The following is a 14,281-nucleotide window of genomic DNA, read 5'->3' as shown; positions in this document are numbered from 1 at the left end:
CTGACAAAGAGCAGCTTGTAACTAACAGAAACACTTGCAATATGGAGACAAGTTGTTAATGCGGCTTTGATTAACCAAAGTGAACCCACAGCAAATGAATGATACGTCTGAAACTAAACAACTGAGATATTTGGAAGTCCTAATCATTTCCCCTGGGAGAAATACATCTATGCTAAACGGTCTCATGCCGATCTCTGAGCTGAAAGCTTGAGACAGGATGGGAGAGTGTTAGCTTCATTAATGTCCATTACTACAAAAGCAACACAGATGAATTCAGAAGTGCATCGTCAGTCCTCTCTCTTTTTGTGCGACAATGACTTCTTGTGCGAAAGCTCGGCTAGATGCTTGGAAGAAATATTTCTGATTTTGTTTTTCCAGAGTATTAAGTGAAGAAGAAAATATATTCAAAATGGTCTTGCCTTCTGCCTCGGTGCCTAAAAATCTACCTTGAAAAGTTGTTTTTGCAGCTGCTCCCTGTCTACTTCAACACACAACACACACACATAAGCAATGGTGTGATCATGTTGAAAATGTTGGATGCTCTCCAGCAATATTTCTGCCTTTATAGCACTGTCTGGAGGCCACAGGCATTGGACGGATATGTGATTTTAAGTAGATTGTTTCTCCTAAATGAGAACGGACAGGCTGTTCAGCAATAAATACTACAGGGATCTGCACAAAGACAAGATGTTTATGAACAGATTGGTAGAAAACAAATTTGTTCTTAGAATTCTCGGCATGAATTACATCTATCCCCATAGGTAGAAATCTGTGTCTGGCTTTCAGTGGAGTCTCCCTAAATTCTCATTAGTTCTTCATCATTCAGCACCACAGAGTTTTTGCATGTTGTCCGGCAGAAGGACACAGACGTTAGCTGGTGGAAACAGAGTTCTGTGTGTGTTTGTGTGGAAGCTCTAGTTGCTGGAAAGGTTCTGCAGGTAGGTGAGGATGTGCTGGATCTTGACTAGACGTTCTTTTAGTGTTGTCATGGAAAGGACAGACAGCTGGTAACGTGGATCGACAGGAAGAACAGCTAGCAGCCACCAACAGCACGCCGGACCATTCGGTGTGGCCTTGAATACAAACAAACAAAATGAAGAAATAGGGTTAATGTCTTAAGAGCAAGCTAATGTACTAATAAAAGTACATTTAAGGAGACATATCCAAGAGATATAAGTCATATCTGTACTTTGTTGGTTCTCGGCTGATATCAGAGATTTGTATCTGTTATTACTGGAAATATATCAGCTGATGTTAGATATTTAATTGTGCATGCTCATTTCCTGTTGTATACTTAGATTACCTTCCCGTTGCCATCATGTGGTATTTTAGTATTATTTCTATACTATTATGGTTTTTATAATTATTACAAATGAGCTTTTATTTTTCAGATTAATTTACGTTTAAGTAATTACATGTGCTTTTGTAATTTTTATTATGTTAAATATATATATTTCTACTTAGCTTTATTTTAATTTCAGTTTTAGTAATTTTAGTATGTCAACTTAAACCTATTTTATTTTGGTTAGTCACAAAGGCAAAATGTTAAATTTTTATTAAATATACATTAGATGGTGAAAAACTTAAAAAATTTAATGTTTTACTTCAGCCTTATTTTACTTAAAAACTATTTTTAAATAGTTTTAGTTAACAATAAAAATGATGCATCTAATTCCCACTAAGTTAATTTCCTTAAAACAGTTTTTTAAACAATTTAAAAACACATTTAAATGTAATATTTAGCTAATCTCAGAATTTATTTCAATTTTTTATATTGTACCCAAAATGTTGTGATGCCTAGGATTGAAAAATACAGATTTTTTTTTTTTTTTGACAAAATATTATTTAATTTTATATATCTGCTTCCAGGTTATCAGCCATAACCTAAAAGAAAACCTAATAATTCTCATTGATATTGGCTAGAATTGGTATTGTTCTTGCTTTAACCTTTTTACCTCACCATGTTTTGAGTTACACAGAACATCAAAGTTCTTTTATCTCAAAATATCAAAGACATTTTGATTCCTCATGACATGACCCCTTTTATATCATGCTTTCTTTTTGTAATATAGAAACAATGAGCTAAACTAAATACTGACGAAACTGTCAATCACAGGACAGGCCCTTCAAATTGACCATTTAAGGCCTGGCTATGTTCATGACGCTTACACAACCATAACCTCCCTCCGTTATTATTAAAAGTATGCCATCCCTATTCGGGACAACACGCTAATATGTTTACCAGACAGTGTGAGCATGTTTGCAAGAGCTGCCAGTTTCACTTCCGTTCTTTCTGACGCATTTATGATGTAACAGCACTTATGCAAACCCAACCCTGAATGCACTTTAACCTACTTCCTCCTGTGCAGCCTGCTGTAGGGCATAGAAAGAAGAGAGACAGGGCTTCTCTCAGTAGTACAGATTAAGAGAGCGGGAAATACCTGGATATCAGTCTCTCGCATTGGCATTGGCCCAAAATGCTGCAGGATCTGGTTCCGGAAGCGGTTCTCCAGGTTCTGGAACCATTTACGGGCCTGCTCGTACACCTGATCATGTAACACCTGTAGCTTGTCCAAATCCCCCTCATCATTGACCTACAATGCACAATGTTTTTTAATACCGTATCTTTAAGCATTCTTCTATATTGCAGTTATTTAAAAATCCAATTGACTATGGTGCTAAAATGTAAATAAATAAAATAATACAAATAATAAAATTACCTTATTGTTGAGCTCTGGAAACTATCATAACTATACATAGAGAGATATTTTCCTGCATTCCTCTACATTACAGTAATCTAAAAGTCTTTCATATCCTCCAGACACTCGTAGTACAGTATCTGACTTTCATTCCATGCATTTTAATTTGAATCTCTACTTAGCAAAAAAAATTAAGTCTATAACTAAAACAGTTTTCTTTGATTTTTTTTTTTGTAATTAGAAAACTATGGTGCTAAAGTTGTAATAAATTTAAATAAAATAATTTACCTTATAAGAAAAAACCCTGAATGCTTAACAATAACACAGACATTAGACATTATTTTTCCTGCATTCCTCTACATTACAGTAATCGAAAAATCCATGCGATGTGCGTACTTTCATATCCTCCAGATACTCGATGTTGGCGATACAGTATCCGTCTCTCATTCCACGTGAGAGGACGCGAAACCTCTTCCCTCCGATTGTATCCACGACAGAGCGGCCATCTGGGAGGAAATGCACACTGCGGATCTGGAGCATGCAGCCGTAGTCCACGAACCTTCATATATCATAATATGAAATCAGCTACATAATCCAACAGACTTGATGCTTACATGGATCTCATATAACTCATATATCACACTTACCCTTTCTGGGTTTCGCTGATGCACATGCCGAACTGACGGGTCCCAGTTTCCATGCAGCGACGGATCATGAGACGGTATCGTGGTTCAAACACATGAAGGGGGCAAGGCACAGTGGGGTAGGCCATGGTACAAACAAAGATGGGCACATTTTTTGTTAAACTGGGGAAAGACAAATAACATAGAAAGAGATTGAGTGTGATTTGTTGATTAGATACAAGGACTTATGCAAATATCACATTTGTGACCCTGGACCTCAAAACTTGTCTTAAGTGGCTCAGGTATATTTTTAGCAATAACTAAAAAAACACTGTATGGGTCAAAATAATACATTTTTCTTTTATGTCAAAAATCATTAGGATATTAGGTAAAGATCATGTTCCATGAAGATATTTTGTGAATTTCCTATATAAATATATAAAAACTTAATTTTTGAATAATAATATGCATTGCTGAGAACTTCATTTGGACAACTTTAAAGGTTATTTTAGCAATACTTTTTTTTTATTTTTTTTGCACATTCAGATTCCAGATTTTCAAATAGTTGCAACTCGGCCAAATATTGTCTGATCCCAACAAACATTAATCAAAAGCTTATTTATTCAGCTTTCATGTGATGTATAAATCTCCAGTCCAGGTCCAGGGTCACATATCATATATCACATTGTGATATAATTCACTGAATTAAATACTTTACAAATGAAAGTTACATTTTTTATTTTTTTTCTAATTTCATTTGGAGGTAAAGATTAAAAACTAGAAGATTATGCATAAAAAATGAATGTTATGCCTGGCATCAGTGCAAAAGCAGCTTCACATTACGTAGTGTGCAAACTTACTCTGAGAGCTCTTTTGTTTCCTCTGCATGCAGCTTCAGTCTCTCTGAATGCTCCTTGGATAGATGCTGCCTAATGATGTTATCCAGCACTTGTGTGATTGTGTACTTTCTGACGGCAAGATACTGTATGAGTGACCAAACAGAGGAGGAAGAGAAGTTGAAGAACAACAGAAATACAGAAAGAATTGGATTGGTTACGAATTCAAAAATTATTTAGAATGTAATTGAAAGTATGAAAAAATGTATCAAAAATGCCATGTCAGTGCACGACAGTAAGGATGACCGAATGGCCTGAAGTCAGTGTGAAACTTGTGATAGTCTTGAAAGCATTAGATGAAATGAAAAATTTTTTGAACAAGATTTTTATGAATTGTGAATAAATACAAATTAAAAAACAAAGGATAATTTTTTTTTTTTTATTAAAATTTGTAATCCTTTTACATACTTATAAAAGATTATGGTGCTAAATCTTAAATAAATTGAATTAAGATTAAATAAAACACAATTTTATTAATTAATAGAAATGAATTCATAAAATGTACCTTTTTGAGTCCTGAATGCTATTATAATTAACTGATTGTTGCTTCCCATGCAAATGCACAGTTTATGATTTTGAGACAAACCTCTTTCAGGCTTTCTTTGCAGAGAGGGCACTGGGGATTGTGGTCTAGACAGCGCTCCAGACAGTTTTTGCAGAATGTGTGACCGCAGGGTGTAGTGACAGGCTGATAAAACAATCTAGAAAAGAGACAGGAGATGAGCTGAGCTGAACACTGTCACTGACACATATATGAACCTGTCGCCTGGCAGCTGAGGCTTTTTAGTTTTTTTAGCATTTTTCTTTGTTCATTACTCTCTGTTCATGTCAAATTAATTTTGATAAATAAGTCGCACCTGACTATAAGTCGCAGGACCAGCCAAACTATGAAAAAAAGTGTGACTTATAGTCCGGAAAATACGGTAGTTTGTCTTCTATACGTGCACTGCGTAATTTATAATATAAGCTATTCTAAGACCTTGTTTACAACTGTTTTTAAAATCCATCTCAAGTCCTATCACCAGTGGACAATGCCACAGTCTTCACAATATCAAATTAACTGTAAAAATTGAATAAATAAATAAATAAATAAATAACAGTCAAATTGTTGTATTTCCACTACCAATTTTGATACCAAAGCAGAAACTAATCTGCTACTAAACAATCCTTTTAAATCAAATAAAATAAAATGACGAATAAATCGAATAAAATTATGTTTCAGAAACGAACTCGCTATTAAATACATTCCTTTTAAAAGTCTCATTTTGACAAAATATTAACAATATTTAAATGAAATTAATTAAAAATAACTGAGAATTATGAAAGAAACAAAGTTTTTTCAGAAACTAATTTGCTATCAAATACATTCAATCAAATATTAACATTATAAAAAATATGTATATAAAAAACTACAACAACAAAAAAACAAACGTAGTTAAAAACTGAAAACTAGAGACATTTCTTTTTTTCATATTTTATTCTAAAGGCATATATGGATTACTTGTCCTTTCCTCCTTTACATTTTTTATTTGGCTTTTAGTCGATTTGACTCTAGAAACATACTCATTCCTCACCTCATACAGAGAGCGCATTCAAAATCATTGGGGTCCAGCAGGTCTTTTGGCAGGGTTCGATGGGACTTGGTTTCCTCTGTGACCACAGGAGTAGCAGCACTGCCAGTCGCTGAAGTAAAAATGTTGAACAACAGAGAGATGAGGGCACCACTTTATTCAGGGCAAACTCAAACTGCAGACATTTTCAGCTGATGATAGTCAGTGTTGGGAAAGTTCAAAGTTCAGTTCACAAATTTTAAAATGAACTAGTTCAGTTCATAGTTCAAACTACAACATTTTGAACTAAGTTCACTATAAGTTCACAGTTCCAAAAATGAACTAGTTCATAGTTCTTTTTTTCCATATGTTGCTGCGAGCTATTATTTTTCAAAATTATTGCCACAGCCCATATAGAATCACAGACAGCAATTATTTTATCAATTTTAACAAAGAAGCTATGCGTCAGATTTCATCTTCATATCCAATTGTGAATCCTTATCCATCCAGGGTTTACATTAGCATTGAGGGGACTGCATTTCCCCATTGTTGCTTTAATGCTTTGTCTCCCATTCTCACCGACCTTGTCATAAACATTATAAAATTATTTTAAATGATCATACGCCTTCTTGCTACATGCTGCTGTCGCCTCGATGCCTTTTTTTTTGATGATGTGTCACGCATGCGGTGGACGGCGGTGCGACACTGGTGGCTGGTGTTGCCAGATTGGGTGTTTTTCCGCTACATATTAAGACCCGTTTACGGTGTGTTTTAGCCGGGTTTTCTATAGAAATCTGGCACCCTATTGAAAGAAGTTAACCTGAGAGAGTGTGCCGTTCACAGACACCAGAATGAACGAGTTCACAGTAATGTTCATCAGGCATTAATACAGCACGTTCAGTTCACGTTCGCCCAAAATATGAACGAGTTCATGAACTATCGTTCAATGAACGCGTTCAGGCACAACACTGATGATAGTAAAGCACAGTCCCAGTGGAAAGCAAACTCAAAAACCGGAACATTTTACAGACATATAATATATGCTGGGTGAGGGTTTTATTATAATCATTGGAGAACCACCAGCTAAAAATGTTCAGATGTGCAGTCACTAAATTATTTACATGGCTTTTCAACCTTGTGTTTGCATCATGTACTCGTCGGGATAGATGACTTACCTACTTGCTTCTTATATTTACTGCTGTGGCTGTAAGCCACGCCAGGCCCTGCTTCAGACACAGACAGCTTCCTTTTCAGCAGCACCCCTTTTTCTGGGTCACCCAACTGGGGGGCGGAGCTAACTCTTTTAAGCCCCTCCTCTACTGCTCCTCCTATCCCGTGAGCACGAAGGGAGTGAGCTCTGCTCAGGACAGAGCGCTCCAGACTTTGAGAGTGACCTGGTTTCTGCAGACATGGAAAAATTAGGAGTTAAAGTATTAAGAGCTGCTAATGACACTGTCAACATAAGGTCTTTAAAGTTATTTTAATGTACAAGGTGCTAAAGGGGGACCTGCTTACCTCTGTGGTTGTAGAGGGCAGGTGGATAGATGCTGCTGGTGTGACAGACTGGTGGGGGGGTTGCAACGGGGTCTGATGGTTTTCCAGAGTTTTACTGCACAAGTGTGAGGAAGTGTTGTGGGTTGTCTCTCTCAAACCAACCTTGACATTATCACAGGCTGGAGCCAACATGTCATGCAAGATCTAAAGATGAAGAAGAACAAAAATATGTAACAGATCAGGATAGAACAAAAAGGCGGTTTAACAGAGTATAGCTAAGAATGTATATTCATATATACAGTACCGTTCAAAAGTTTTGAGGTCAAGATAGTTTTTTATGAATTGTATTCAGCATGGATGTATTTGTTTTATGTCAAGTGACAGTAAAGACTTTTATAATGTTATGAAAATGTATATTTCAAATAAATGCAGTTTTTTTATGTCCTATTCATAAAACATTTCTGAAAAAATGTATCATGGTCTCCAAAAAATATAACTGTTCACAACATTGATAGTAATAAGAAATATTTCTTACTACAATCAGTAAAAGCCAATGATCATGTGTAGTAATGGCTGCTGAAAATTCAGTTTTGTTAACACAGTAATAAATTAGATTTGACACATATTAAAAAAAGAAAACAGTTATTGTAAATGTAAATAATATTTTACAATATTACTTTTTAGTGTATTAATGAGCAAAAAAAATGCAGCCTTGATTACTTCTTTCAAAAACATTTTAAAATTTTTACTTCTTTCAAAAACCTTTAAAACAGTTATGCAAATGTATAACAGTTATTTAAAATGTTGTACACAACAAGTTTCGCTGCAATTTATTCAATAACAGACAAACAGATCACAGGAATTAAGTGCGGCTAGCTAGTGTTTATGCCTCAGAACTGTTATTAAAGACACCAGTCTTTATAATGTCTTTGAGAGATCACTATGTATCCTTTAAAATAGCTCTCAGTCTTAATGTAGGCCAAAGAAAAGCACAAAAATACATCAGAGAGTGTGTTTTAAGCCTCCTGTAAACACACACACACACACACACACACACACACACACACACATACACACTCACAAAGATACACAGGTTATGAAATGTACATAGCGCACTTTCTTTGTCTTTCTGTGTGTTTAGGCTTCACCAGTAACAATTATCTTACATAATTTAATCATGGTCCATAACTGATAATATGAAACAGTTTGGCCACAGCACATTACAATAAGTTGACATTTAAGACCACAAATAACTAAAACTGTATCTTGAACATAAAACAGTATATATATTCCTGAATAAACAAAATACAGTTAATCTGATCATCAACATGCTCTCATATTAGATGACCAAAAGTAGCAAATACAGTATTGTTCAAAATAATAGCAGTACAATGTGACTAACCAGAATAATCAAGGTTTTTAGTATATTTTTTATTGCTACGTGGCAAACATGTTACCAGTAGGTTCAGTAGATTGTCAGAAAACAAACAAGACCCAGCATTCATGATATGCACGCTCTTAAGGCTGTGCAATTGGGCAATTAGTTGAAAGGGGTGTGTTCAAAAAAATAGCAGTGTCTACCTTTGACTGTACAAACTCAAAACTATTTTGTACAAACAGTTTTTTTTTCTGGGATTTAGCAATCCTGTGAATCACTAAACTAATATTTAGTTGTATGACCACAGTTTTTTAAAACTGCTTGACATCTGTGTGGCATGGAGTCAACCAACTTGTGGCACCTCTCAGCTGTTATTCCACTCCATGATTCTTTAACAACATTCCACAATTCATTCACATTTCTTGGTTTTGCTTCAGAAACAGCATTTTTGATATCACCCCACAAGTTCTCAATTGGATTAAGGTCTGGAGATTGGGCTGGCCACTCCATAACATTAATTTTGTTGGTTTGGAACCAAGACTTTGCCCGTTTACTAGTGTGTTTTGGGTCATTGTCTTGTTGAAACAACCATTTCAAGGGCATGTCCTCTTCAGCATAGGGCAACATGACCTCTTCAAGTATTTTAACATATGCAAACTGATCCATGATCCCTGGTATGCGATAAATATGCCCAACACCATAGTAGGAGAAACATGCCCATATCATGATGCTTGCACCTCCATGCTTCACTGTCTTCACTGTGTACTGTGGCTTGAATTCAGAGTTTGGGGGTCGTCTCACAAACTGCCTGTGGCCCTTGGACCCAAAAAGAACAATTTTACTCTCATCAGTCCACAAAATGTTCCTCCATTTCTCTTTAGGCCAGTTGATGTGTTCTTCGGCAAATTGTAACCTCTTCTGCACATGCCTTTTTTTTAACAGAGGGACTTTGCGGGGGATTCTTGAAAATAGATTAGCTTCACACAGACGTCTTCTAACTGTCACAGTACTTACAGGTAACTCCAGACTGTCTTTGATCATCCTGGAGGTGATCATTGGCTGAGCCTTTGCCATTCTGGTTATTCTTCTATCCATTTTGATGGTTGTCTTCCGTTTTCTTCCACGTCTCTCTGGTTTTGCTCTCCATTTTAAGGCATTGGAGATCATTTTAGCTGAACAGCCTATCATTTTTTGCACCTCTTTATAGGTTTTCCCCTCTCTAATCAACTTTTTAATCAAAGTACGCTGTTCTTCTGAACAATGTCTTGAACGACCCATTTTCCTCAGCTTTCAAATGCATGTTCAACAAGTGTTGGCTTCATCCTTAAATAGGGGCCACCTGATTCACACCTGTTTCTTCACAAAATTGATGACCTCAGTGATTGAATGCCACACTGCTATTTTTTTGAACACACCCCTTTCAACTAATTCAACTAGTTGCCCAATTGCACAGCCTTAAGAGCGTGCATATCATGAATGCTGGGTCTCATTTGTTTTCTGAGAATCTACTGAACCTACTGGTAACTTGTTTGCCACGTACCAATAAAAAAATATACGAAAAACCTTGATTATTCTGGTTAGTCACATTGTACTGCTATTATTTTGAACAATACTGTATAATAACATAATACTATGTATAATAAAATATTCTATATTTGAAATGATGCCCTAGCTTGTTTCACCAGTCACTTGAGGATGTTTTGTTTACTAAATTGTCAACTTAGTATTTCAATACAGAAATAGAAATTGGTAACGTACTGAAGGCCAATTTTTATTATAACACCAACTAAATTAAACTACAAAAACAGAAATTAAACTCACCAATTCCACTTCTCGTTTGGCCTGATGGAAGTTTTCATCCAATGCCAAACACTGAAGGAAGACCTGCAGAGATTCATCTACATGACCCATCTCTTGGAGAATTTTTGCTTTCTGGAAATATCCCTGTAAGAGAGAGACAAATCAGAATGAGTTTAGCTTCCAGTAACAGTCCTGATTTTGATTTTTACTGATTTGATTCTGAATTCTGATTCTGTTTTGGGGTTAATCTGACTAGAATGGGACTGAGAGTCATGTTAATGGCCTGAAGGCTAATCACAGAGCTAGAATTGGTGCACGATTCTCACAGTGCATTATGGGTATTATGTAGCCATGGAGCATGCACCATTTGTACACTTGCTATTGCTGTGCATTTTGGGATTGAATGAGTGCACTCGATAATACCAAACAAGATTACGGACACCACTGAAACTGTCTGTCCCCTCATGTAGTGCCTTATTTAAGAGTATAGGGGTGATTTCGGAGTAGAGTGAGTTGCAATCACCTGCTTTTAAAGCAATAATCCAGATATTATAATATTTGTAAAAGCGTGCTGATGTACTGTGAATTTGCCATCTGTGGTGGTATGTGTTAGGAAAATTAATTGATGTACCTCTGGGGATGGGGTAGCAATCAGGCAGGCCTCCCAGTTTTCTAAAGCCTGACAGTACTGCTTCAGTCCTCGGTGAGCCTCGGCATGGCACACCCGCACCCACACATTACTAGAGTCTGAGAGAAAGACAGAGACAGTGAGAGACCTCAAAATCACAGCTTTAACTACCATTTCTTTAGGTCTGTCTGACAAGCATTATATTAATCATAATACTTGACATGGCATAGATTCAATGTGTTAGATCAGTGGATCAAGGAGAGACATTTGGGCACTGAAATGCCACAGGAATAAAGGGAGAGAGGATGTGACACTACAGCACTGCTTTTTTTCAAGGACAAATGAGGACACAACAGAAGAGAAAAGACTGCCACACTCTGATTACTCTGCGACATATTCAGAACCAACACTTCTATCAAGAAATGTAACGCAGATAAAAATGTGACAAATGGTCATCAAAGAAGATTTTTGTGTAGACGACCGGAAACTTTGTGACATTATGTAGCAGTTAAATAACTTCATCATCATCATCAAATATTTCCTGGCAACCAACACTTAACAATGAGGATATGATGAAAGATTTTCATGAATCAACAGTACAAATAAAACACATGTGGTAAGTTGGCCCTCTCATTATACATAATGTAAATGAAAAAAAGTTAAAACAAAACTTTTACAGAATGTATATAACTTATATATAAGTGACATTAATGTAAAATATTAAATCAAATAATCTATTTAAAATTGTGCTTTGATAGTTTAATTACATTACTGAATAACCAATGACAGATATTGGGATTCCCAAAGGGTTTCATCTGAATTCATCTGAAATGTTCGGATAAAATACATTAGGTAGACTATAAATGACCATTTTCACTATGACATTGGAGCTTGTTCAAATTCCAGCTGTTGCATTTTTAGTATTTAGGCAACAGGACATTAGACAACCTTTAGGCATCTTTCTGTTTAACAGACACCTGAACATTGCGGCTATTACATACTGTTCTACTTGTTATTATCAAACTCAGTTTGCCTCGGATTACAAAACACGACCTGCCTTACACAACGCGTGCAGAGTGCGCATGCGCACTGCGAACGCGTCAGTTACATGATCCCTGAGGGCGGGGCTAATACATAAGTTATGGCTGTCAATCCAAATGTTGGTCAGTGGAGCTCTGCACACCTCGTACCCTTTTAATAAATAATATAAGTTGTGACCGGCGGTGTTATGACCTAGTAACCTTGGTCATAGCATTGTTGTCAGATTAGTAAATATATTTAGACACAGTGAAGGATGTAAACTTACCAGATTCTAATAACTGATTGGTTAGTGCAATAGCATTTCCGTAGTGTTTACTCTTCAATAGGCTTTCAGCTTCCCATAAACATTTAGTTCTATCCACGTCTTCAGGAAACCACTTCTCTAAAAGTCCACATAAGATCACATTCAGTCGGGGTTCCCCGGGCCTCCTCCTAATATCTTCACTGCACAGTTTACATTTAGAAAAAGTACTATGCTGTAAACATCTCCTACAATAAGTATGTCCACAAGTCACCGTCACGGGCTCGGCTAAGAAACTATGACAGCCAGGGCAGTCGAATTCACAATCCTGAGTCCAGCTCGGCTCACTTTTCGTTGAGGACTCTTCTGATTTCTTCTTGAAGTTGCGCAGAACGCATCCGACTAAACTGCTCAGCTGGTCCGGCCGGACCGGACCATATCGGTGAGCCACGGAAAACATATCGACAGCCTCTTTAAGACGATTTTCCGACGCTAAAGCATCAGCTTTGGATAAAACAAGTTGACGGTGATCGAGGTGGTCTTGCTCGTCCCAGTCGCCTTCTGTTTCAGATGCCATAAAAAACCTTCCGTTTTCCTCCAAAGCATATTCTTGGGCTAGTCTTTGCAACGGCATACCTGTATGTGACATTCACAGATACGCCACAAAAATAATAAATACAATGTCAAAGCATTCTTACAGTTATCGGTACAAGAGAACCTACTGACTCGCGCTCCTGAACATACCGTCGTTATGTCTGTGTGTTACGTAAAATTATAATCACGTGCGCATCAGCGAGCGATTCTATTGGCCACAGAGGCGCGTTACAAAACACAAAACTTTTGAGTTTTGTAACGTGCGCTTGGGACTAGCGAACAATGGAATTAAATTCAAAGATGTCAGTGTGTCATCAATCACCAGCGTGTTAATAAATTTATGCTGCGTATTTTATTGAAGAAAAAAAGGGAAAATGACAGGACAGGATATCCCCTAGTGATAATATCAGGAATTGTGATAACGCTTCAGTGTTTGATGAACTGATGTGCAATTGCTGAGAGAAAGGAGATTGGTAATTTCCTGTGTCAATTGTGTTTTTGTGTTGTCTAACATATAGGTTGAACGTCTGGATCTTTGTTACTCAACGGTGTTAAGACTGTAGGAATGTCGGTCATGTAATATATAGGTCATCGCACATGTACGTAATGACATGTTACACAAGAGATGAGTCTGCTGAAATTTTCCCCTTACAAAACATCTCCGGCCCATAGATCATAGGCGTCTGTTATCGTGGGGAAAAGATTTAGTAAAATGGGATTTTTCTTTTTTTTTTATTCTGGCTTTATTGCTGTTTAAATTACATTTAGCCATCTGATGAAGTTAATTTTTAATAGCTGTATAGAGCAGTGGCGTTGGCGTGAGTTGATGTTTTAAAACCAGGAGGTAGTTATAAAGCAGTTATATGTGTATGTCCCTGTTACACTTATGTTGTCACATTTTCCTTGGTAAATGCATATTACATAAAAAGATAACAAATAGTATAATTCTATTGATTTTATTAATATTGTATGTATATATATATATATATATATATATATATATATATATATATATATATATATATATATATATATATATACATACATACTAATTATATATTGCATAGTGTTTTTGTGCATCTTTATATTTATTCCAAAATAACAAAATAAAGGGAGTAACAATTTGAAAATATTCTGGAAACAGTTTACAATCAGGTTTCATTTGTTAAAATTAGTTAACTACTTTAATTAACATGAACTATAGCCTACTTCTACAGCATTTATTAATCTTAGTTAATGCATTGTTAAATGCATTATTACAAGTTATTTGTTAACATTAGTTTATGCCCTGTTAACTAACATGAACTAACAATGAACAACTGTATTTGTAATAACTT

At 36.1% G+C, this 14,281-nt stretch overlaps 1 protein-coding gene across 1 annotated transcript; it reads right to left on the bottom strand.

Annotated features, from left to right (window-relative positions):
- Window positions 1–673: 673 nt before the first annotated feature.
- LOC113049249 (LON peptidase N-terminal domain and RING finger protein 1-like) lies at window positions 674–13,104 on the bottom strand. Its single transcript, XM_026211424.1, has 12 exons — window positions 12,375–13,104; window positions 11,072–11,187; window positions 10,462–10,584; window positions 7,284–7,466; window positions 6,944–7,169; window positions 5,793–5,901; window positions 4,805–4,919; window positions 4,183–4,304; window positions 3,347–3,505; window positions 3,096–3,258; window positions 2,442–2,594; window positions 674–1,073 (listed from the first exon to the last, which is right to left on the bottom strand). Exons 1-12 carry the CDS (start codon window positions 12,997–12,999, stop codon window positions 915–917), a joined length of 2,253 nt encoding a protein of 750 aa, XP_026067209.1. The 5' UTR covers window positions 13,000–13,104; the 3' UTR covers window positions 674–914.
- Window positions 13,105–14,281: the final 1,177 nt, after the last annotated feature.

The sequence above is a fragment of the Carassius auratus genome, chromosome 30 (assembly GCF_003368295.1).
Source record: "Carassius auratus strain Wakin chromosome 30, ASM336829v1, whole genome shotgun sequence".
Lineage (NCBI taxonomy): Eukaryota > Metazoa > Chordata > Actinopteri > Cypriniformes > Cyprinidae > Carassius > Carassius auratus.
Note: the sequence above shows the minus strand (reverse complement) of the source record. Positions and strands in the feature narration are given on the sequence as shown.